Raw genomic sequence first — 27,835 nt, 5'->3', positions numbered from 1 at the left:
CCCATCCACACTAGAAGCTCTTCTGGCTTCAATTTGTACCAAGGACACATCCAATCAAAGAGCATAATATGCAAGAAACAAAATAATCGTCACTATAATCATCCATCATATGCTCCCATAAGATGGTCCTCTCCAAAATAGTTTCATTGGCAAAGACTTTGTGCATAGCACCTATGCCCTCTATGAGAGTCTGATCAAAATATACATGCATCACCAGTCATGGAATATATTAGCATCTATCATGGGTATCTCATCAAACAGAAGGAAATGGAAAAAGAAACAACATCTAGATACTCATAGGCTCTCCTCTACATGGAATATGCAATATTTGATACACATCCTCTAATGTGATCGCCATCTCTCCAGTATGCAAATGAAAAGTATTATTCTCAAAGTGGAACCTCTCAGCAAGAGAAGTCAACAAGCCATGGTTTGCACAAATATGGGGAAAATGCAACGAAGATCAAGGACCCATGGTCGGCAAAGTTTGGGTGTCTTCATCAGATAAATGGCCAACTTATCATAAACCAACCAGATATAGACAAGAAAATCATGTCAGAATGGTTCATTGAGATATCAAGAAGCATAAAAACACATTAAGGAATCACTCAAGACAACTAAAAGGTCCAACTGGTTAGTCCAAAAAAGCATCTAAATGATCAAATTTGGTTAGATGATATTGCACAAGTTTTCCTAGTATTATATGGTCTTTCGCATGTGCTCATATGAAATTTCATGTTTGTGCAATACTTTGCACCATATCATATGACAGATGGGTTTGTATCATACAACACTTTGGTAAACAAGCATAGATACTCTATGCCTATACAAAACATTGTATGATAAATCTCCTATTCTAAACTATTGTAAGAAAGTTAAAAATTATGAGCTAAAAGACATGAAAAATAATAAAATGGAAGCAGGAACATGTTTTTTCTATCACTTGCCAATGCAAGGTAATCTTAAGACCATTTATGTAGTCAACTCAACTCAAATTGACATTTGTGCATTGGAACCTGCATTTTTTCTCTCTAAAGGCTTTGGACTCACTAGAAGACGAAGGAACAAATGATTTGAAACTGACCCTTTTGGACCCCTTATATAGCACTTTGACCTATTTTTTAAAAGTCTTGGATTTCTAAAAAAATATGCACCCTAACCTAATTTCAACATCCCAGTACCCATGGCTTATGAAAAGTGTATAGAACTTTCCTGATCAATCACCACAAATCAATAATCTCTCACTTGGGGACTGATCAGGGTCCACACTAAACCACCTTCTACTTGGACACTAAACCTGTAGCTGCATTGCTATTCTTGAAGCTCCCACTAGATTAATGTACCTTGGATTTCGTTGTTCTTTATTATGTTCAATGTAGAAGACCAACTGAAATTGATGAAGGGTTCAACTTCTCCCTTGGAACTACCTTTATAAACATATCTACTAAACTGTCATTTGTGTGTATTGTCTTTAGCTTTAATTGTCCATCATCGAAAACTAACCGAATGAAATGGTACTGTGATTGTATATGTTTTGTCTTTAAATGTAAAGCAGAATTATTGGCAAGATGAATGACACTCTAGCTATCTATATACAAATAATTTATATTTTGTGAGTCTCCCAACTTTTCCATAAAAGATTGAGGTTATATCATCTCCTTAGTTGTCTCTACGGTAGTAACATACTATGCATCTATAGTGGATAAAGCATTCACCTTCTATAATCGAGAAATCCAATTCATAATTGTCCCACCAATAGTAAATACATATCCTGTAGTAATCCTCCTGGTATTTAGATCCCCTACCAAATCTAAGTTAGTGTAGCCTTGTAAATCAGTAGTAGAGCGACCAAAATGTAAACATTTATTGGATATACTTCTCAAGTATCTAAGAATCTATTTCACTGCAATCCAATGATCAAGTCCAAGATGACTCATATACCTACTAGCGACTCTCACAATATGTGCAATAGTTGGCCTTATGCATACATTGGCATACGTTAAACTTCCTATAATTAAAGCATAAGGTACCTTGGATATTTTATCCTCTTTTTCTTGTGTCTTTAGACACATCTTCTTAGTCAATTTCAAATTACTAAGCAAAGGTGTGTTGATAACTATGGCATGTTCCATATGGAAACATGGCAACACCTTCTCAATATAATCAACCTAAAATAATATCAATTTTCTATTTTTCCTATCTCTACAAATCTTTATACCAAGGATTTGTTTTGATGCCCCCAAATCCTTCATAGGAAATGAATGTGCTAACTGTTATTTCAATCCCTTAATGTGATCTATGTTAGACCAAGCTAGAAGCATATCAACATAGAAACATAAAGTAATGTAGTTATCATCATCCAACCTCTTAAAATGAGCACAATGGTCTGAATGACATGAGTGTATCTATGTTTATTCATAAAACTATCAAATTCAATATACCATTGCTGAAGTACTTGTTTCAAGCCATATAAACTTTTCTTCAATTTGAACACTAAATTCTCCTTAGTTTTGACCTCAAATTCCTATAGTTGTTCCATATATATTTCTTCATCCAAATCAACATAAAGTTGTTTTACATCAACTTATTCCAAATGGAAATCTTCAATAGCCACAATACTTAGAACAATACGAATAAAAGTCATTTTAGCAACTAGAGAAAAGATCTCATCAAAATAAATCTTTTTTTCTATGCAAATCCTTTTACAACTAAATTAACTTTAAATCTTTTCTTACCTTCATCGTCTTCTTTCATCCTATAAACCCATTTATTTTGCAAAGTTGTTTCATCTTTATGCAACTTATATATATCTCAAGTATGATTTTTCAACAAGGAGACTATTTATTCTATCATTGTAGACTCCAATTAAATATGTTTATCCACCTACACAACTTCATTATATCCTTCTAGTTCACTAGCATATGTTAATAAAATAGAATACAAAGAGGGGGGAAACCTTCTGGAGGTCTACTTAGCCTTGTTGACCATTTAACATTCATTGGGGTTCATGGTATTTTTTGTTGTTATTGCCAAGCATAAGGGACAACTGAAACATCATATTTTAGAATATATCCAATACTACATAATCATTTTATTTTTTCTCATATTGCTATAACAGATCTTTGTACAAAACTTTCTCACTGAATATGACATCCTTGCTTCTTACAACTTGATCATTTTCAAAATTTTAAAGTCTATAGCTGAATTCATCAATGTCATATCCAACAAATACACATTTCTTTGATTTAGGTTCTAGTTTAATCTTATTTTCAAAATTTGTATGTGCAAATGCTTGATAGCTAAAGGTTATGAGAAATGAATCTTACATTCTTACATGCCCATGCTTCCTCTAGAGTAAAACAACCCAAAGGAGTTGAGGAACCTTTATTGATTAAATATACGGTAGTATTAACAGCCTCAACCCACATGTTTAAGGTAGCCTAGTATTCAACCTCATACTCCTTGCATGCTTCATTATTGTCTTATTCATGCGTTCAACCACTCTATTTTCTTGTGGACTCTTTGGAATATTTTTTTGCCTACAAATACCATTAGTGGAACATTAATCTTCAAACCCTTTGTTGCAATATTCAATGGTATTATCAAATCTGAGACATTTCAATATTGCATCAATCTCATTCTCAACCAAGCTTTTCCATTTTTTGAAAATTTGACATACATTAGATTCATCTCTAAGAAAATAAATTCATACTTTAATTGCCTCATCAATGAATGTAACATAATATAAAGAACCACCAAGGGAAGATACATAAGTTGGGCCCCATACATATTTTTGCACAAGCTTTAGTTTCTCGTTTTTCTTTTCCTTCCCACTTTTTAGAAAAATCACTCTTTTTCTTTTCATACACAACGTTCACAAAAGTCCATATTGACACATTTTAGACCTATTGAAACATTCTTTAAATGAAGTAATGTCTTATATTTTTCACTCGTGTGCCCAAGTCTATTGTGTCATAGTATTGCTCCAAAGTCTACAACAATTGTTTGATGTTCATCCTGGTAACTTCAACAACTTTCATGAATACTAATTTTCTCTAAAACAATTAAAGTATAACGAACAATAGGACTATACAAATGAACCTTTTAAAACCTTCCAATTTTTAACATTAAAAGTAACTATGCAACCCTCATCACCCAATTGTCTTACAGAAATTAAATTCCTAATCAGTCTTCGAACATGTCTTACCTCTTGTAGTAGTCAATGATTTTCATTATGCAACTTAATCTTAATTCTTCTCTTTCTAACAATCTAGCAAGTTCATTATCTCCCAAATAAACTATAGCCCAAATTTTTCTTGGACATAATCAACAAAACAACTTCCATGTGGTGTAACATGAAATAAAGCCCCTAAATCTAAAACTCATGAATTGTCAATATTTTCTAAAGAAAGAGGCAAAGCATCCTCTTCAGATTTACTATTTACCACACTTGCCTCCTTATTTCCTTCTTGCTTGTCTCATTTAGTGTTCTTCTAATACTAGCAATCTTTTTTATTATGGTCTAGTTTCCCACAATACCAACACTCTTTTGGCCCGCTAGATTGAGACCTCTTTTGTTAAATTGTAGCTTCTGTCGGATTGAACTATGCTAGAGTTAATCCTTCTGTGGTTATTGGGAATCATTAATTAGACATACTCTAATAGATATATATATATATATATATATATATATATATATATAACCATAGAGACATGTCTCTTCACAAGACATGCCTCTTGAAGATATATTTATATATCTTGGAAATTTGCAATTGAAACACATAGAATTATCACAATGTTATTACATTTGCAGAGATCCTAAATCTAACATGGTATCAGAGGTAGACTACAAATGTAATGAAACAAAGATTGAAAATAAAAAATGGTCTTGGATAAAGAGAGATATATTTTTAAGAATCATAGAAGAAATGAATTAAAAGGGAGTTTGATCGAAATAAGGACAACCGCAAATTTCAGTAGATGAGGAGATTGTTTGACTCCAAATCTCCAGAATGAATGGGTACTGCTACTACTATCTGGATCCCCAAAGAACATTCAACGTATTCTTGTAGAGAGAACTCCATAGACACTATATACATAAATGAGAGTTTTTCTTTGGTATATATAGTGAGGCCAACAAATTTAGAGAAAATAGAAACCACTTGTTAAACATTAAATCCAAGGGCTGTGTTTATAAGAGAGAACTTTGGGTAGCAATGAACAAGGAAAGGGCACTCACACTTTTTCTCTAAAGCTTCAATATTGGTTGGCCTTGAAGATTAGGCATGCAATTTCAGTGTTGAAAGAACTTATTTAATAATAAGGGCAGACCATTATTTGAGCAAAAGAATTAAGAAGATACAGTCTGAACCCTTCGTAATGAATCAACACAGGAGCTTAGAAGATTATTTGTTGGGAGGTGACTGAATGTGTGTCGGGTCTTTTGAAATTGTTGTGTTCATCAATGTCAAACCAATTTACCTTATAAGTGAATATAAGATTTGTGAGTGGATTCCCCATGCTGGAGTGAAAAATATGCGAGAGATACTTCATGGAAATTTTGTGTGGTCCATCGTGTCCAACTAATCATAATAGAAGATAGCTAAATAAATTGAAATAGCATGAAAATACACAGAATTAGAAGCAACAACCTTCTAATATCCACGTCAACCTCTATCCATGAGAAATCAACAATAATTATGAAGGGCAGAGCACATAAAGGTTACGTGGCATTAGTCATCGAATATCCCAACGTGGATATTCCTACCCTAGATTTTCGCAGCGGCCAACTGCTAGAAAATGAGAAATAGGGGAAATCCTTCGGTTGGAATAGCTTGCATCTCCTGCTGAATAACAATGACATGTGAAAGACGACAAACAACTTCCTTTTCCGTGTACTGGACATTGTCAAATGGAAAATAGAACTTTGTTGAAGATCTGAAATGACCATTACACCTGGTTTCAGTACAAGTGGAATGGCATATGAAAGAAGCATTCCCATAATTAATGGTATTAATGTTTTGTTGGGAAGCGCATTACTTTTTATGAAGACAAAAATGAGAGACCGTTGAGATTTGAAAAATCCTCCAACGTGGTTAATCCCTTCTTGAAAAGTGTTAACCTTTTAACTGGCGTGGGATGAATACAGACTTAGATCTCCTTCAAATCTTTCATAAACATTATCTTTAATTTGGGCAGTAAAGAGTTGCATCGAATAAAATGGAAGAATGGGCAGAATCCTCTCAGAACAATCACAAACACCGCCAAGACCATGTCCCATGTGTTAGAGACCCGCTGCCATCTCCAAGACTATCCAATATGAATTCCCAACTAGGAATCACAAGCACAAGCATACGTAATGCCGAATGGTGATGATGTACTACGATCAAAGGCATAGGAAGACAAAATTTGATTTATAAAACTCCATTCACATATATAACACCGATGACACATTAGTGGACAAATTAATAAAGGATGGGCATTAATATGATTCAGAGATGGATTTGGTGATTAAGCAAAGGTGGAGTTTGTAGAGATTCCACAGGATAATATTGGCATTTCTCTGGTTTGAGGCATATTGAGATAGTTTATGATTTGATGCAAAAGAGAGAGAAGTATTTTTTTTATTTCAATTTATTTTTGTGATCATTTTAGGTGAAATTAGTAAGGCAAATATAGAGTAAAATATATATAGAAGATTGAATATATATATATATATATATATATATATATATATATATATATATATATATATATATATATATATATATATATATATATATATATATATATAATTAAAATAATTATTACTAGTATGAAGAATTATTCTTATTTCTAATTTCAATACATATTATAAGAAATATGTGCTTTGATTTTTTTTTAAAAATTTTCAGAGAATTTTAGTGCACGAAGAAGGAGATTGAGATTAAGAGGGAGTAACATTTTCATTAGAGGCAACTTTGAATGAGGGAGCAAATAGTGGAAATATGTATTCTGAAGTGTACGATCTCCTTAAAATCAAGGCAAACTCTAATACATATTAAAGTGAAAAGTGAGAAATATTCTCCAACGAAACTACAAGGATGATTCTTGGAAACAAAACTTCATTACATTCATCAAGATACAATTGCATCGGATGAAATGATTGTTCATGAGAACTAAGTATCACTAAATAGATACTATCACCCTAAAATGTTGATGGAAGAGTGGAAATTTTACATTGAGGGGGGAATAAATAGGCAATGCTTCATTCCCACTTGAACCTTATTTAGAGAGGAGATGTTCCAATCTTCATGTGCAAATAAGTAATCTTATATTAGTTTAACTCCTTGTACTCTCTCTCTTATTTGTAATTCTATATGTACTATATGAGCTATTTCCCTTGATCTTTTTCCTTTGTATCTAAAGATGATCTTGCAAGAAAAGTAGGATGGTACATTAGGCATATTGTGCAGACTCAATCTTATGAAGTAGCTCCAAAGAAGTTGTGGTCTAGAATTCATCAATCTTATGATGATCAAGTTGGATAATGTGAGGATCTTGAAACAAATATTCATAATGATTGAGATTATGAGTATCCTTCTTTATTAAGAGGGAGTCTAACATTTCTTCTAAGACAACATTGGAGCTCGAAAGATTTATAATCAGAGGGAGTTTAGAAATACATGTGTATGACTTCGTGATTTTGATGGGCCTACCTCTATGTACATCATGACAAAGTATTGACTTATCACTTGAAGGTTGAAAAGATTAATATTTTATTCAGAGGGAGTAGACCATATCACTTCTAAGGTAAACTTGACATGATTAATATTTGTTTTCTCTTATGCACTTATTGACTAACATCATATGGTTGACGATTATATGCATGCAGTGATAAATCTACTCTTGTAGAAAATGCTCCATGACTTAATGTCATGTGACCTTGTGATATGTATCCTAGGGGTGATACTGGTGCACTTATCACAAGGATGAGTTATATCATTTAGTTGATATGGAGGTGCACTTGCATCATTTTGTTGCATCATATTCATGAATATATAAAATTTGCTTGCAAGCTTGTTTTGTGAAAAGTGACCACTTTTCTTGTGAAAGGTGACGACCTTTCTTGTGTTCTGATCCTATTATAAAGTGACGACTTTATTTTAGTTGATCTGTCTTCAAACAATGGATGAATTTGGTGTTATCTTTGTTCTTTGGGCTGGATTTTGCCGAACCAATTGATAACCTTCATGGGTCTTTTGGGCGATAGCTGGACACCATGAAAATCCATTGTTTTGAAAGTTTGGGTTATCTTTGTTCTTTGGGCTGAATTTTGCCGAACACATTGATAACCTTCATGGGTCTTTTGGGCGATAGCCAGACACCATGAAAATCCATTATGTTTTCTTTCTTTCTTTTTCTCTCTTAGTTTAAAACATAATGATGATTACACCTTATTGTGTAAGTTAAACTTATTTCAATTTCCCTTTACTTAAGAGGGAGTATTAAGGATGTTAGCAATTCTGTATATTGAAACTACTGGTGGATATTCTATCAGCCACATTTGAGTGGTACTCATACCTTGTAATATGAAGATGTTTCAAACTCTCATTGCTAAAGATGTCTGATGAAGTATATGCTTAGACATGATTAAATTAATTTGGATATAATGCTCTGCATTAGTATTACAATCAAATTATTATCTTGACTGTAATATTAATGTAATTCACTCTCCTTAAAATTGTTCTTGTTTAGCCTTTAATAGAACTCCTCATGTATTTGTATGGATCAATCTTGTTAAAAGATTATCTAATTAAGGAGATGTTAAATAAACTAATCTTTTAGTTAGTGAGTAAAGAATAGACATGATCTATGTGGCCTTAATCATGAAGAGTCATGATTCTTACTCTTCTAACCCTTTGTATGATATATAAACATGATAGAATTATATCATAATTAATTCTTTAAGTGTTGTCTCAAACTAAGTTGGATATCATAATATCTAAGTGTATTATCATGACTAGACTACATTAATTTGTTGTCCTGAATTGTGTTGAAAGTCATGGAAGACTTAGATTCAAAAGGTATTTACTTAAATCATCTCTTAAGAGGAAGTGTTGAGATAGCTTCGATTGTATCTAAGTCATAGTTGTGGTAGAAAACAATTGATATACATATCATTGTTAGAATCAGATATTGTTGGCATGTTTATATTGATACATTTCATGAAGCGATATCTACTATAAACAGGAAGATCACAACTATGATATGATTAAGACTTCTTGTATTATCAAAGGATAACATCTAGTGTGATAAATATATTGATGTCTTTAATATGACATTCTAAGATTATTGTGATAATGTATCCTATGACAATCCTCCTGAGCTAAGAGGGAGTGTTAAGTTGTAGCTTCTGTCGGATTGAACTATCCTAGAGTTAATCCTTCTGTGGTTATTGGGAATCATTAATTAGACATACTCTAATAGATATATATATAACCATAGAGACATGTCTCTTCACAAGACATGCCTCTTGATTGGAAATCTGCAATTGAAACACATAGAATTATCACAATGTTATTACATTTGTAGAGATCCTAAATCTAACATCTTTCTCTTGGATTTTCTTCTTAATTTTTCATGATTTCTAGAATTATTTTCTCTCTCATTCACTCTGTCTATGCTTTGTGCATTCAAAACATTTCTTGTTGTAGATTCAACTGAGCTTTCTCTACGAGTCTCTTCACCTAAAATAGCATCAATAACATCATCAAGTTTTAGGGTACTAGAACCAAAAACAAAATTACCTACTATCATTACCAAGTCATTTTAGCTTTTAGACAAATAACATAAAATCAACAGAGCCTTAATTTCCTCATCGAAATTGACTTTTACATAAGATAATTGACTGATAACCGTATTAAACTCATTCAAATAATCAGTAACAAACCCACCTTCTACCATCTTCATATTAAATAAACACTTCATAAGTACCTTGTTCAAAGTGAAAGCCTTTTCATACAACTTTGCTATGATTTCTATCAACTCTTCATTTGTCTTTGTTTTCATATTAAATGTAAATGTCATTGATTGTGTCAAGCATAAACAAATATTTCCAAGTGCCTTTCTATCCAAAATATTTCAATCCTCATCTGTCAGATTTTGATCTTATTTGGATTTTCCTCTCGATGGCCACCATAAATCCTTCTGATAAAGATAGTCCTCCATTTGCATTTTTCATCACTTAAAGTTCTACCCATTAAACTTCTCAACCTTCAACTTATCATCGTCAGTCATTGCTCCCACTTATCTTTCCTGTAGAGGATAACTGAAACAACCTCACTCGCATACCACTTATTAGAATTAGATAAATAGAAAATAGCAATTACATGCAAATATAACCAATATCACAAAGGAATGAAGAACACATAAATGAACAAAAAACACAAAGATTAGCGTAGTTCACCCAATCCCTGGGCTACATTTACCAAATAGTGAATCCAATATTATTATTCAATAACTTCAACCTATTACAATCTTCAATCTCCCTTACAACTCAATACCGATGCAAGAAGCTAATAAATTACATTAAGAAAAAACCCTAACCCTAGGCCAATATTACATGACTTATGTTGACTTAACAAGTTAACCCTAAACATGTTTGATGAGTCAACCTTGGGAAATAGTTGACAACTCAACTCAAAAATGTCTGATGAGTCAACCAAAAAAATTACATATAGTAATTTACTGATCAGACACCACAAATCAACAAGCCCCTTTCATTTCCACTTATGGTAAGCCGAAAAAGAAATCTTAGTGTGTTTAATTGCTAAAGGCTACATTTCAATCTCTCTTGACTTTTATTGTCTAATGCAACATCACGTCTCTACGAAGGAGTTCCTATGGTTTGCCCCCTATTTTTCTAGTGAGTAGTCTTAAATATCTTAAGATTTAGTGTTCAAGTCCTTTGACATATTTTTTTATAATGTTTCAAGGCCCCTTCAAAACCTATTTTCACTTAATCAATAACTCTAATGCAAAAAAGAATATAATCCTAAGTTACCTAATGGCGAAGAACTTGTACTCTTGGAAGAACTATTACAAGTTCAAATCCTATAGAGTAGGGCATCTAAGTCTCGTTCTTAGTACATTTGGCTTCCTACATGGACAAGGCAGTTCCATATGCTATAAGCAATTTGTGAACCCAAAAATAAATCAATAGGTATCATGGATTATAAAAGGACCCATTCAATCTACAAGAAACTTCATAAGCAAGACCTATTTAGTATCAACAAGCTCCTAAAGAAGCTAAACATTAACATGGTGTAACAAAAAATGAAGAGTATGTCATTGGATGAGCCAACAACTTAGTACAGAGTGACTTGATGACAAAGGCCAATTTTTGTTATTGATAGCCCAAGTGAGGCATAGCTCTATTGTATCTATTTAATGTATGTATAATCTCATTTCCATGCCTATTGTCGGGCATTTTTTTATTTAGACATTTATGTAATTAAAACATATTTCAAATCACTAACACTAGTCATTCTACTTCTCATTCAATATTTTAATCCATAGTTGGAAACTCGCCAAAGCCAAAAATTTACCAAGGCCTTAAAAATAATTTGGAAAAAACTAAGAAACTTTAAAAACTACTTAAATTTATTTAGAAATGCATTTTTCTTTTGTAAAATTCAATGAAAACACATCCAATGAGTTAATAAATAAGATCAAAGAAACAAGTTCGAGCCTAGATATATTTAAATACAAATTGGGTACAAATTCTCATTCTCATGAGGAATGTTGATGGCTAGAATCATAGTAAATATTTTTTGTAAAACAAAAAGTTGACTACATTATCAAATTTTAAAAATTACATCTTCCTCTCCCAGCTCTAGTAAAATTTTAAAAATAAGTGAGGTTCAATTAGAGGGTTTAATCCTAGAAGTCCGCAATGGAAATGACTTTGTTGTTATATGGAACCTAATCAGATTCAGAGGTTAATTTATCTCCACTTTCTTTAGTGCTATTTCCCCCCCAATGTATTTCAACAGTGATTTGGGGGCAGTGCCCCAAAGATGGGATCTAAGGGCAGCACTCCTGGCAGGGTCCATAGGCAACAGGATAGATTTTTACACCTCTCAACAAAATACTAGTGAAAAAATCAGAAATAATATTGACAGGCTGTTTTCTTCACCTTAAAATGCTGATTTGGACTATGGCTGACTTTTAATGTAAAAGTCGCCAAGTTTACAAGTTTTCGGTGCGAGTAAAAGTCACAAAAACTCCCCAAACACAAAAAGTAAGTGAGATTTTGCAACTCTGAGTGTACCATCCATGCTTGAATCAACTAACAAAGCAGAGTTTGGTAACGAATGAAATTGCTAAAATGAGAAAATAGGCAACACTCGAGTCTCATTCTCAAAATGCAATAGCCTAAGGCAGTCTAATTCTCGCAAATGCAATAGGCTAAGACAAATTATAATCAGATAAACTTCATTTACTCTGATCAAACACAAAAGATTGTAATTTACTAGTATCTCCCCAAATCAAGCAAAATTCAAAAGATGGAAGAATAAACACCCACCAAACTGTTTTTAGTATGAAAATAATTTTGGAAAGATGGTTTAATCCTATCTCCAGCGTTATCCTGAACATGAGAGAGTGTCGAATCCTTACAATAAATGTTAGGGTTAAGAGCAACGTGAATGTGATCTTAAAAGAAAATGTATATAACAAAAAAAAATTACAGGCATGTGTTTAATTCAGAATTACAAAAAAGCCTTCTACAAGGCCTCCTAGGGATTTAAGCTAGCTATAAACACTCATTTCCTGTTTCATTGTATTTTGTGTCTTCCAGTCTTCCTTTTTAAGGAGTTGTTTGTGTTGTGAGCATGAAATCATCTGGGAAGTATGAAAAAATAGTGTCATGATTCTATCAAGATCTGTCTCAACTCTCCAATTTCTGCTCCATGTTCACTCCCCTGTAAACCAGATAATTTGTCGATTTACAAGAGGGAAAAAAAAAAAAAAACTGAAATTAAACCATACAAGATGAAATGTTTTACAACAGAACCTGCTACTCACTTTTCGTTGGCCTCCTTTCTTAATTCTTCATTGTTAATTTCAAGTTTAGCACATGCTGTTCTGATTTCTATGCATTTTTCACAAAGTTCCTTCCACTGTGCTTCCAAAAAATTCAGCTCAGCAGCTGCAGCTTGCTGAAAAATCAAAGTAAAAAGAGAGAGCACGTTAGGCTTTTTTCCTTAATACTAATTGCATGATATTATCATCATCATAATTAATAGATAGTTGCTTAACCTGGTTGTACTTTCTTTCACGATTCAAGGCCTCTATCTGCTGACCATATTCATGTCCAATGGCTTGCACTCTGCAGGAAATAAAATCTTGAGTTTTGCAACCTCAGAAATTATCATCATACATAAAAAGACAAATGAAATTGTTCTACTTTTTAAATATTATCAGAATCAAAGAGAAACAGTATGAATTTATCAGAATCACCAAAATAAACATCAATCAGAACTGAATATGGTATAAAGAAAAAAGATGCTGTGCTATGCAAATGTACAATTCATCGGTAGAAACAAATTGGAGTAAACCTTGTTTATTGAATATATAGTAACTAGATAACTAAAATTTATTAAACCAGGAGGACCCTGGTTGAAGGATACTTCCTCTTCCCAGAATAGATAAATCATTTTATTCTATTTTTTAATTTAATGGAAGATTTTATATCATCCACAAGGTCGTGTAGCCAGTTAACATGGGGCACAAGCCATGTTAAGAACCATTCAAACTATGTATGTGTACCTGTGCGTGCACGTGCCTTTAGAAGTTAGATGCATAGTAACAAATTGGAGTAAACCTTGTTTACTGAATATATAGTAACTAGATAATTAAACTACATTATTAAACCAGGAGGAGAACTCTGGTTGAACGATACTTCCTCTGCCCAGAATAGATACACATTACCACATATGAGATGCTGGCCATATCCATATAGGAGCCTTTTATTTGCTATATCCCAGGTCTAGTTAAATTTTTTATTTTTATTTTTTGATTTAATGGAAGATTTTATATCATCCACAAGGTCGTGTAGCCAGTTAACATGGGGCACAAGCCATGTTAAGAACCATTCAAACTATGTATGTGTACCTGTGCGTGCACGTGCCTTTAGAAGTTAGATGCATAGTAACAAATTGGAGTAAACCTTGTTTACTGAATATATAGTAACTAGATAATTAAACTACATTATTAAACCAGGAGGAGAACTCTGGTTGAACGATACTTCCTCTGCCCAGAATAGATACACATTACCACATATGAGATGCTGGCCATATCCATATAGGAGCCTTTTATTTGCTATATCCCAGGTCTAGTTAAATTTTTTATTTTTATTTTTTGATTTAATGGAAGATTTTATATCATCCACAAGGTCGTGTAGCCAGTTAATATGGGGCACAAGCCATGTCAAGAACCATTCAAACTATGTATGCGTGCCTGTGCGCGCACGCGTGTCTTTAGAAGTTAGATGAAAGAAAATATGTGCAATTTTATCAACACCATATCTAGACACATTTATGTGTGGGGATCTGAAAGAATTGCTATCTACGCATCTAATGTGCAATTCATCAGTAGAAACAAATTGGAGTAAACCTTGTGCACTGAATATATAACTAGATAATTAAAATTCATTATTAAACCAGGACTCTGGTTGAAGGATACTTCCTTTTCCCAGAATAGATACACATTACCACATATAAGATGCTGGCCATATCAATATAGGAGCCCTTTATTTTCTATATCCCATGTCTAGTTAAATTTTTATTTTTATTTTTTTATTTTAATGGAAGATTTTATATCATCCACAAGGTCGTGTAGCCAGTTAATATGGGGCACAAGCCATGTTAAGAACCATTCAAACTATGTATGTGTGCCTGTGCGCGCGCACATGCCTTTAGAAGTTAGATGTATAAATGAAAGAAAAAGTGTGCAGATATATAAATGAAAGAAAAAGTGTGCAATTTTATCAACACCATATCTAGACACATTTGTTTGTGGGGATCTGAAAGAATTGCTATCTCCACATCTAATGTTGTATTGGATTCAGTGAGGAGAACAGATTTTTTCTTGTTATCATCACTCAAGGATGAATTTCATGTTCCTATTAGACATGGGAAAACCGCAGAAATTATAACTATCGCAAAAAAACAATGTCCCAAGGTTGAAAGAAAGAATTTTTGACAAACATAAACAGGTTCAAGAGCAGTAGAAGGGGCTGGAGTGTGGGACTGCTGTAAAGCAGTTTGATGTAACCAATATACAAACAGAATAAGACAACACTAAGTGTAGTTTAGCAGGTTCAGAGGCCTTTTAATCACCAGAAAAATACTAAGATCACAGAAAAATAGCTAAAATCAACAAAACAAAACGAAACAGCCTCTGAATGCAATCGAGCAGAATCAAGCACCACAGCCATCCAATACTGCAGATTTAACTAAAATAAAGAAAACATGAAGACAGTGTTCCAGTGTTCCATGGGGGCTCGTACCCATCCAGGGACAAAACGGGGATGCAGGGACCAATTTTTGCCGTCCCCTTTTTCTGAATTCGGAAACGTCCCCAAAACGGCATTTTTTTTTTGGTAGGAAATTTGGGGACGGCCAGTAGTACTGGGGCCCCGAAACTTCTAGCCGTCCCCTCCAGCCATCCCTAAAACTGCTGGCCGTACCCTATTTTCCAGCTAGTCAGGTAAAGGTAAAACACTAAATTTTTGTTTTTTGTGTGCTCCCTTAGTTGCCTTAAAGACATAATAAAAAAACGCAAACTATATTTGTCCATTAAAACACTAAAACACTAACTCTTCTACTCATTTTAAGATATGACGTACTTGCTAAGAGGAAGAAAAGAACATAGAGCAACAGCAGCAGCAGCAGCAGTGAGGAAAGATTGCAATTAGTATTTACTACTTACTATTTTAGTTGGACTTCTTATTATTCCATTCCGATTTCATGCATAATACTTGGAGCCTTTAGGCATTTTGATTTTTGCTATATATGTATGTGGTATTGTTATAGATTATAATGGATCTATAATGGAAGTACTTAGTATTTGTCATTTGATAATTTTCCATGTATTGATCTTCTAAAATGTCTATGGTGAATGGTTTATCAATGTTATGACATGCATACTTGAATTCTGTCTCTCTATATAGAAAAATACCCTATGTTTTTAATCACCGCCCCCTGAGGTCCCATCCCCTACGTTTTGGCTTTGACCCGTCCCCGTACCGGAAACACGTCCCTGTCCCCTAAAATGTCCCCGTCCCAGAAACTCCGTGGATACTTGAATTCATGATGAAGATATTTAAGAATGAAAACAATAAACTCAAATATGCAAGAATGTCTAAAATAAACATAACAAGTTTGTTCATGGAATGTTGAAATCAGTCACGTAGAGAAAATACAAAGAAAATGGAAAAGGAAAAAGTTAGATAAAACAAGATAAAAATGATGGACCATTTGAAATGGCAACCAGTTCTCACATGCTCAGAATATCTATTTATAATCCTTGGGAAATTATCACCCAAAAGCGATTGGCACTATTGACTTTGGAATGTGATCATTCCTCGCTGCAGGGTGATGGGTTGCAGCTGCAGGTACAGGCTTGCATGTCTGTTAGTCTGCCTTGCATCAATACCCATGGCCTTCTTGCAGGAAAATGACTCCTCCTATCACAGTCTGTTTCTTCCATCTCATTCAGCCCTGCAACTCTAGTCAAAATATATGCTAGGTATTATGGAGACATTCAAACCTCCGCCATAATCCTGCATTGCAAGAACAATATTTAACAGGAAACTACACACTGTGTTTCATGTCTATAGACTTTTCATAACATATCAAAATCTTATTAGACCATCTAGACTGTCCAATGCCTGGGAAAAATGCAAATGGCATCCATTCAAGGCTCTTGAGCCTTTTATGTGTAAATTGGCGAGCAAAGGTAACAGACACAAGTTTGCTCGAGTGGATTCTGTCTAAAACATACTAGTAAAAAGAAGTGAAACGGGCAATAGAAGGTATGTTACTGGGTAAAGCTTTAAAAAAAATGCAAAAGCAGGTTACATCTTCTGGTAAGAAATTGCTAGTTATTAGATAGTTCCTTTTTGCTCTTTGTAAATACATAAGATAAGATATCAAGCAATAGTTGTGGAAGATGCTAGTCAGAGCCCAAATGCCATGCTGATACTGAAGTAGATTCTAGACAATGATGATGAGATGCAAATGGATGCAGGCATGGAAGAGATGTAGAATGAAGGGGACAAGAGCCGAAGGGAGGATGAACCTAGACATTTTGCAGCAAGGAATAACCTAGACAGAGAACTGTGAGATTTTTTTGACCCCTAAAATGTTTCAAAGTGCACTAAATCTCTTTAGTTACCATCTGATGCTGCAATGGAAAGACCCTGAAATTTTCAATAACAAAATTGGCCACAGAGAAGACAACGAGGCAGATATACAATCTGATGACAGATGGAAAGAACCATGGCAAATCAGGCACATCAGCAGCAGGTTCCTGTGGCACTCCAAGAAAGCTCAAGTGACATTTTCTGCTACTGGTTCAGTTTTTGATCTTTGGTTTATGATCAGGGCATATAGCCTGCAAGACATTTTAGTTTCAGTCTAGTTGTATTGGTGCCCACCTGTATTTTCTTATAAGAAAGGTGGTGGTTGGTTGTCCAGTAACTCTGATTTGGTTATGATCAACAAATACATTCCAAAACATTGTCATAAGATTTGGTCAAAAAGAACATGTTGATGTTGGTGAAATATGCAACGTCATGCCCACCGAAGTGTTAACTCTCTTGCTCGCACACACACACACACGCACACACACAAATTGACTGTACAAACTGATTTAAATCTCTGTTATAAAGCAGCGATCATACTGTGAATATGATTCCATTATTTACTGTTATCATGAAAAACTTCATTGTGCCATATCACCGACTGAGATCGGGCATTGTGAAATATCATATGCCGATCATGATTGTACTCTTTGAAGCACATAACCACCAAATGTGGTTAAGGATAACAACTAATGGTTAAGGGTAGTCTCATGTAGAGACATGACCCTACATGCCCAAAGGGAACATAGAGTCATGTCTCTACATGAGACACAGCCATTCAATATTTATATATAAAGTGATATGATCGTTTGGAAAAACATCACACAATACATGTTACTACCAGTGATCTGCACATATATATATCAATCTGCAAATACTAAAGTAGCATCAGTAATATTCATTGAAAGAGCAAAAGACAAGTAAGATATCAGGAATTTATACAAAGCATTTTATCTATACCTCTGCTGTGATCCATATCAGAATTAAAGCAATCAGATCTGTCATTGTCTGGCAATTACTTATAAGGTAATCTTCTACCTCTGATCTAACATTCCTTAACAGTTTCCTTTGTGTCTTTATTTTACTTTAACCCACTTTCACGTGTGCTTACTGGGTTTTTGAAATGCATTTTTTAGCGTGTTTGTGAAGTAATTCTAAATGCTAGGTAAAAAAATTATGAATGGCTAAATTGGGACTGATGGAATGTAATAGTACCAATGTGAGAGGTTATTACTTCCTCTGTATGAATGGCTAATAGTGCCAGTGTGAGAGGTTAGAACTTAGTATAACCCCAAAAATGGCTAGATGAGAATGATGCAATCTCGATGTGTCAACATAAGCATATGTGATGAGCTTTGGATAGGGGATGTCCTTTCCAAGAAGAAACCTTAGAGGGTGCACTCCAAAGAAGACAGTGGAATAACTAAGGGTTAGAAAATTTGATCTAGAGACATCCTTAAGGTTTGGGGTTAGAATTGGGGTAGCACTTGCGCCTAGAATATTATAGTTAAGCTTGTTATTATTTGCTAGTAGGGACATTACCCCCTACACAGAGCTTCATGGTAATGCACCTTATTTATTTATTTTTAAATTTTTAAACAGCACTACAGTCTGCAGGGAGCTTCCTCTTCCTCTGTGGTGACTGCTAAAGAGCGTAGGCTCATGTTTTATAGGTTTTCTAAAGTGGAGAGCCTTGAGGAGCCCCCTTTTAAGTTTGGGGAAATGTTTTAAGTTTGGCTGTTTTTTCTCTCTTTTTCTTAAGTTTATGATTGTGCTTTAACAGTACATTGGGACACCCTAAAATCCCTATGATAAGCAAGAGTACATCATTGACCAGCTCAAATACTATAATGCAAAATCCATACATGAAACCTTGAAACTGATTAGAATAGCATTAGAAGCGATCAATTTGCCCAAAAAAAGGGAAAATATGAACTCGTCAAGAAGAAGAAGAAACGCATAAATCTCCAGATGTGGGAGCAACAAATAATATAAATAGAACTGAAATCATAGAATAATCTATTTGCATGCTGATAAACATCAATCAAAACAATTTAAAATGATAACCATGCCTATTGCCCTTTCATTTGGTTTGCTTGTTATATACACATAGCATTTCCCAACACAGCAAAATTTCATAAAGATGCTACAAGTATCTTAACATACAAATTTTGTATTATATTACTTCTATTGAATTTACTGCCATTGATGTCAAAGGTTAATTCAAGCTCATATGAATTTCAGAGGATCATGTAATGTATTAGAATTTTTGGTTAAGCTGCTTGCTTGGCTACTTGAGCTGGTTGCCTGTCTACCTCAGCTGGCTACTTGTCTGCTTGTCATGCCATGTCAACCTTTTGAAAAGGGGATCGATTTATAGGAAGATTTAAATCTGGTTTCAGATTTAAGAGCAAAAGTCGTCATCTCAGATTTTTATAACGGCTTCAGATTTCTTTGCCACACTGCTGCTGGGTATTGCCTCCTTGGAATTGTCTTTACTAGTAAAGACACTTCGTTTTTTGAAGCATATTTTTTGAGAATATCTTTTTAAGGCTGCAAGCATATCATTCTTGTCCTGATAGCTACATTGATACGCGTTATTTCTTTTGAAGGAATCAAAAGATATGTTGTGTTGAAAACGGGCTTGGGGATTTTAAAAGCAATGGTTATCACAGAATATTTTGGCAGTGCTGTTTTGGGCATAGAGTGTGTGGCAGTTTATGTTGAGTATGAACTGTTAAAAAAAATGGATGGCCATCTTCTCGGCTAATTTTGTGCTTGTAACAAGTAGCTTTAGTTGGTGTAACCAATTTCCTTGAGCAGAAGATCGACTAAGTTATCCGGATATATTTATTCGACCATTTTTAGAGAGGGTTTTTTTGGCTAAGTGTGTGCTTGTAACAAGTGTCTTTAGTTGGTGTAACCGATTTCCTTAAGCAGAACATCGACTAAGTTATCCAGATATATTTATTTGACCATTTTTGCAGATTTTTTTTTTTTGGTTCTGGAAGTGGTGCGATTTCTCTCAGGGAGGGTTGTGAAAAACATATAAAGTTATTTCTTTTACGCATGTCAGTGGTGGCATCTAGTGAGAGAGGTGTGAGGATGTTAATGAGAAGATGGAAAAATGGCAGTACATGAGAAACATTTCTGAGTCTATGTTTTGAATGAGAACTTTTTGTGGCACTGTTTCATTATGTGTTTGGCCCTTGGGAGATAGTGATTAAATTCACTGTACAGCATGTATAAGGTTGTGTGTTTATGAAAGTAATGACATTTGTTTTCGTGTCACAGTGAGACCTTATCATTTTAAAAAGTATGTTGCATTTGCTTAACTGAGGAAATCTACAGCTAAATTTGTTGTACTACTACTCATATTTGTTAATCTTTTTCTAGAAGGTTGGAACCTTTTAGTGGATTGTTGATATTTTGAAATCAGAAGTTGGTGCTTCTTTTGTTATAGAAGTTGAAGCCTCAGCAAATTAGAGTTTATTCTCTTTGATGCAAATGGATTGGTGTCCATTTATATGCGGGTCAGTAAACTGTGATTTTTTACCCGACAGGGTTTTTAGCATTATGTGTCTTTGTCTGTCTGGGTATCTTGTTTTCAGTTTTATGTTCTCAAGAGTTTTAAATGTTAAAATACTGATTCTCATTCACCCCCTCCCCTCTCAGTATTTTCTGTTTGTCCTTCAACTTCGACATTTTATACACCATACATAAAAATATCAGACACACCCCTCCACTTGTAGGACTTTCCCAATAAACATGTTGTATTTAAATCTATATTACATTCTTAAAGAATGTATTTCCATTATAGCAGTTCATTGTATGGATGACACTTTGAATACGAGAAAAAAATGGTAGTTCAACCAACCTGGCCAAGAATGCTTCTAAATGTTGATTATGGACTTTCCATGCACTGGCTCCATATTGCATCATTAGGTCTAGATTTTCAAGCCTGCAGAGAATCGACCTTCAATATGCAAAGCATCTAAATATAAAGCTTCTAATACAACCAGATGGTTAAAAATTCCAAATACCAAAATTTACTATACTAAGCATTGTTGGATTAGACTTCAGATATCCTTTACAATACACAAAAATATAAAAGCATTGCTGCAGAACATTAAAAAGCATTAACATTGCCTTACACTTGATTGGACTAAATTAGATACAAACTAAATTGACTTGCAATAAGGATCATTCAATTATTAAATTTGGTAATAAGAGTTTGCAAAACTTTCAATAAGATGCAAAACTGAATGTTTCAAAAGAAATGCATTGAGAGTTCTGAGAATAAAGTCACCTATTAATTAGAAAAATTTCAGATATTTATTCCTACAGGTGGAAATTGTATCATGAATGAATCTCTCTTAGAAATGATGTAATATTTGGAAAGTCCTGATAATCTTAAGAAAATTAAGTGGTACAACTTACCTATCTTGCTTACAGGCTGTAATTTACCCTTTTGTCCAAGTGATTACCTAGAGGAGATTATTAGCCATAGGCTAATTAACTAGATGTTAAACAATCCTAAGTCCCATAGGATTATTCAAATTTGTTTAATTAGCATCTAGAGATGTTTTATTTTATAAAGTGACTTGATAATACTGTCAATGGAAAATCATGATGTAAAGTCACTTATGACAGGAAAATGGTAAACTAAAAGAGAAAGCAAATAAAGTATTACTTTTGAAAAGGAAAAGCATTACAAAAGGAGGAAAAGGTGAATTGAAGATTCATTCTTGACTTGTTATTTTCAAAGAAACTTTTCCTTGAGAGCCTGAGAACTTTTCAGCTAGCAGGTTTAGTAACCCGAGGCAGGACACCCTAGATGTTTTGGTTTTTTGGATGAAAACCAAATCAGCCCACTTGGTGAATTCATCTCAAGATTCACAGTTGCACATCATTGATCAGTTCTCATGGAGATTCCTTGATCTATCTTGCAGAACTTCAAAGGGTTTGTTATCTTACGTATGGAGGCATTCCGGGTATGTGTTACATGATGGCATTGTGCATTTTCTGATTTGTAACAGCAGCAGTTGTTTGTAAACAGAAACAAATTTCTATATCACAACAATATGCATTGACTAACTTTGATTCTCTATATTTCATCATGATCAAATTAATTGACTTGAAAACCTATATTATTACAATAAGATGATGCAAAACTCAAAATCTAAATCAGATTTTACACATTACCAGAGCCTACGATATTTCAGTGGTACCAAAGCTGGTGATATTGTCAGCTTATTAGTGCATGTCGGATTTTGCAGTTGCATGTGTTGGATGTTATAGCATGACAATTTGGTGAATACCCAGAGGATTGCGTGTCAGCTGAGGAGCAGTTTATGAAAAGGATTACCATTGCATGTTATTTCCGCACAGTGCTGGTTAGGGGACTTGTAGTGAATGACAAATTGGTGGATACCCAGATACTTGCAAGTTACTTTTAAATCAGTTTAATGAAGTAGGGTTTTTTTGCATGTCATTTTCAAGCAGTACATTTTTTTGGATTTGATTGCATGGCAGATCTAATCAGTTCCAGAAGTTTGGTTTACTTTGCATGTTAATATATTGACTCATGCGTGATAGTGGATGAACTCAGACGTATACTACTAGAAGCAGAGAAAACAAATTCAATGTTTATTTGAATTTCAGACATCTACAGCATCGGTATAAAAGGTTACATCAGTGGCTAAAATTAAAGATGAGAGATCGTTACTGTTAAAGTAGATTAGATTTATGTCAGATTGGAATGTAGATAATTTTAATTTTATTGTCTCTAGAATATGGCTTTTACTAATTATACTTCCTTGCAGGTTGTTGCAAGAATGATGAGGCAATGATATTTCACAAGTATTGTAGAGAAATCTGATAATAATAATACTTTTATTATTTCTGAACTTGAATTCTCAAAATTCTGAATGTAATAAGGAGAGTTCGAACTCTCTACGACTTGCAGTTTTGTATTTCTGTACTTGTCATTTATCGATCTGCTTTGAGGTATAGATATTCACTTGGTGAGACGTGTCAATGGATAGACATGTCTCTCCATATGGAAAGACATGTCACTCCACCGACATGTACATGCACCTCTTCATTATCGGTGACTTATGCTAACTAATCATTGCACATGTGAATTGTTTATGCATTGTTTCAATATACAAATTTTTACATTGTTTCTCATCCGATGGTTATCGGTAATATAACAAGTATTATCAGATTCGAATCTGATATATAATCAATGCAAATTGTTCATTATCGCTGGCAGCAGTTATATCCAATATCGGTACTCACAAAATAGCAAAGATAATGATTTTCAATACCAATTAAATGCCGATTGATAATTTTAGATCTATACTTGGAACAAACAGTAATGATAATCAGATTGTCATAAATGAAAGTTTGCTTTACAAATAGTCAATATAAGGAGTTATGGTTTAGTATTTATTGTGTGTGGATATATATATATATATAGAATCATAAGATCATTCTATTGATAATTATCATTCATGTTTATCTGACCAAAGCTATCATTTTAAAACTCCCTCTTAGCTAGGGAAGATAAAACCTAACCAAGTATCTAACACAATAGATCCATTTATTGTGAGAAAGAGATATCACCTTAAAGTGATATAAAGGATATATGGTATACACAAGAATATCAAGTCATGTGACATTCTCCATAACTCGAATATCCATATTATGGTATGTGCACCAACATCAAGTCACATGATGTCTACCATATGGATGTTTAATCATGGTATATCCATAGATACATTATCCACCATGAATATCTCTTAAAGATCATTGTAATCTACCAAATGATATCAAGTCTCATGCTATCTATCAAAATGTATAAGAGAGATTAATTATCATGACACGTTCACGAATATCAAGTCACATGATATCCATCATGATAGTGAAAACATTGTGAAGTCATCACCTTAAAATGTCAATCAAATACAAGTGTTTATTATTTTCGTCACCTTTCAATAATGTCCACAGGGGCCCATAAGGTCATGAGGTCACACACATGACAACAAATACACATTAAACATATTTAGATATTAGTACAAACTAAGAATAAATGACACTCAATCTCAAATTTGACTTGCATTTTCAACCATACCAAATTTATTCCGAGAGTGTTCAACTTCTACCCTAGAGAGAAATTTTGTGAGAATGCCTATTGTTTGATCACTTATACTAATATACTCCAACTAAGTCGCATTCCTTTCTACCATGTCTCTAACATAGTGATAAGGAATCTTGATGTACTTTGATCTATTATGGAACACTGGATTCACTAAAAGCTTGATGCAACTTTAATTATCACAATGGATAATAGTAGGATTCAAGGGCTCACCAAATAGTCCCACAAACAGTTTCCTAAGCCACATTGCTTCTCTTGCTCCCATACAAGATGCAATATACTCAGCTTTTGTAGAGCTTTGTGCAACTAAAGATTGTTTCCTACTAATCCATGGGATTAGTGTTGCTCCTAAACTAAAACATCCTAATGTGCTCTTTCAATCAACCACACTTCCAACCCAATCTAAGTCTGTATATCCACGTAGATCTTGGTCTACATGTTTGTATCTAAGACCTATCCAATCGTACCTCGAAGATATCTCAAAATACCTTTTGCAGCAACAAGATGTATCTCCTTTGGTTCACACATAAACTAGCTAAGTGCATTCACTGCATAACAAATATCCGATCTTGGGTTGACCAAATACATCAGGGATCCAATTATCCGTCTGTAAAGAGTGGGATCTGCAAATTCTGAGTTTACTACTGCATACTTTTTTGCTTCCTAAATCATCGTCCTCGCCTAATGTGGTTTCTTTTTTATTATTGTTGTGTTCATCTAATGAAGCAGTCTGGATTTCATTTTCAATCTCTTCAGAAAACTCCCTCTGAGCCTCAGGAACATGATGCTCTTCCATATCTTTCGAAGCATCTCAATCCTCTATCCCATGATAGCTCTTGGAGCGCCTCAGAGCAATGTCTTCCTCAAAAAATGACATCTCTACTGAGTTCAATTATTTTTTGTCCAGGTATGTATATCATGTAAGCATTAGATGTTACATTATAACCCACAAATACTCATTTCTTGCCCAAGGATTCTAAATTAGACCTCTTTTCTTTAGGCACATGAATGTAGACAGGAATGACTTATTCTTAGATGACTTACATCAGGACTGATGTTGGTGAATGCTTCTTCGGGGGTTTTAGTGTCTACGAGTGAATTATGACATTTATTTTGGATGTAGACAACTGCCCTAGAGGCTTCAGCCCAAAATGAAGTTTCTATATTTTGATCATACAACATAGCTCTAGCAGCTTCTACAATGGTTCTATTCTTTCTTTCAACTACTCCATTTTGTTGGAGATTATAAGGTACAGTAAACTCCCTCTTAATTCTAGCATTTACACAAAACTCTTTAAGGATGTCTGAAGTGTATTCCCTCCCATTATTTGTTCGTAATGTTTTGATTTTCTTACCAGTCATGTTTTCTACAAGAGTTTTGAATTCCTTTAACCTCATAAGGATTTCTTCAAACTCTTAACATTTAAGAAAGTATATCCAAGTTTTCCTAAAGACATGGGTTCATATAAATCAAAATGAATTAATTCTAATACATTTTCAAGTTTGCTAAACTATTTTGAAAAGTTCTTTTTGTATTCTTTCCTAGGGATCAACCTTTGCATGCTCCTTCACAAGTTTAGTCTAGTTTGGGCAGCCCAGTCACCATTTTTCTATCGAAGAGAGGGCGCAAAAATGAAGATGCCCTAATCTTCTGTGCCAAATCTCATTTGAGTTAGAAGTCTCATGAATTAGGGCTCGATTTGTATTAGTGAAAAAGTTTATAATGACATTCATGTCTTATTCCTATAGTATGAGCCTTCTTGATAGTGGAGTTCTTTGGCCATGCTAGAACTTTACCTTCCATAAAGGTTATACTATACCCTTTGTCTTCAAGTGCGGAAATGAAACTAAATTTCTTTTTATTCCTGGCACAAATAATACTACTATGAGTTGAAGAGATATGCCTAATTTCAAATTTACGGTGCAAGTTCCAATCCTTTTGACTAGGTAGCTAGAATCATCCCCAACAATTACTTCCTTATCAGAATTTTCTACCAAATTGTCTAGGTGTTCAATAAATCCTATAATATGGCATGAGGAACCACTATCAATCACCCAAGTGTTGAGTTTGTTTGAAACTTGACTTGATAAGGCCGAATAAAAGACAAGTTTCTCCACATCATTTTCCATGCTAGCTTTTCCAACTTTAGTAAGAAGGCTTGTTGTTTTGTCCTATCGGGATACTTTATGGCATAATGTCCATACTTATCACATTTGAAACACTATATTTGAGATATGTCCTTCCTCTTCTTGGAAGAGCCTTTTCCATATGTATTTTTCTTTCTTTTGAAATTCTTTTTCTTTCCTTTCTTACGAGTGTTAGTGTTCAATACAGGAATATCTTCATTGATGGTATTTCGGTCAATCCCTCTGGTGATCAATCTGGATTCTTCTTGCATACAATTCATTTTTTAGCAATCAAACTTAGGGATTTTTAAACGTGCACTTATTCCTTGAATAAGTGACTTGCATTATAATGAGACCTAGGGTCATGAAAGTTAGCTCCTTATTGTCAATCTAATGACCAGTTGTAGAAAGTTGATCTCTCAATCCAATGATCCTCATAAAGTATGTTGTGACAGTTTCTCCCCTATTCATCTTCACATCATGGAGTTGTATTTTCAATGTGAAAGCTTTGTTTTATTTCATATGTATCATCAAGTGATTCGAACATGTGGTATGCAATATCACATTTTGAAATAATTGGAACTATATGGTTCATAACAGCATCCACAATCATTTTCATAGCCTTTTCATTGTTCTTAATTCACTAAGTATTCTCAAGATCACTCTCTAGTTCAGATATGTTTGCTTTACAAATGAATCTGGCTCATATTATTTCAAGATTAGCATAACGCTGAACTTCCATGATACAAAGCTTGATGCTCCTCCAAGACAATCTTCAAATCTGATTCCGCTTGTCATTATGAAGAATGGAATGTAATTTCTCCTTTAAGAGAAATTTTATATTCTAGATAATCTGCTCTCTCAAATCTAATTGGATCTTCCTTAGCAAGGCTTTGATACCATGCTAAAGTAGATTAGATTTATGTCAGATAGGAATGTAGATAATTTTATTTTTATTGTCTCTAGAATATGGCTCTTACTAATCTTATACTTCCTTGCAGGTTTTTGCAAAATGATGATGTAATGATATTTCACAAGTATTGTAGAGAAATCTGATAATGATAATAATTTTATTGTTTCTGAACTTGAATTCACAAAACTCTGAATGTAACGAGGAGAGATTGAAATCTATGACT

General features: G+C 33.9%; 1 protein-coding gene across 1 annotated transcript in view; it reads right to left on the bottom strand.

Moving 5' to 3' along the window:
• Positions 1 to 12,575: 12,575 nt before the first annotated feature.
• Positions 12,576 to 27,835, bottom strand: part of MOS4 (modifier of snc1,4) — a 43,708-nt gene continuing 28,448 nt past the window's right edge. The window contains exons 3-6 of the mRNA XM_089804490.1: positions 21,288 to 21,371; positions 13,303 to 13,372; positions 13,069 to 13,202; positions 12,576 to 12,965 (exon numbers count right to left, since the gene is read on the bottom strand). Of these exons, the coding sequence (XP_089660616.1) occupies positions 12,932 to 12,965; positions 13,069 to 13,202; positions 13,303 to 13,372; positions 21,288 to 21,371 (322 nt within the window). The 3' untranslated portion in view covers positions 12,576 to 12,931. The remainder of the gene's footprint in view (positions 12,966 to 13,068; positions 13,203 to 13,302; positions 13,373 to 21,287; positions 21,372 to 27,835) is intronic.

This window comes from Cupressus sempervirens, chromosome 10 (genome assembly GCF_028749045.1).
Source record: "Cupressus sempervirens isolate cs-2001-9-10 chromosome 10, ASM2874904v1, whole genome shotgun sequence".
Classification (NCBI taxonomy): Eukaryota; Viridiplantae; Streptophyta; class Pinopsida; order Cupressales; family Cupressaceae; genus Cupressus; species Cupressus sempervirens.
The sequence above is the reverse complement of the archived record's forward strand: the minus strand, read 5'-3'. Positions and strand labels throughout refer to the sequence as shown.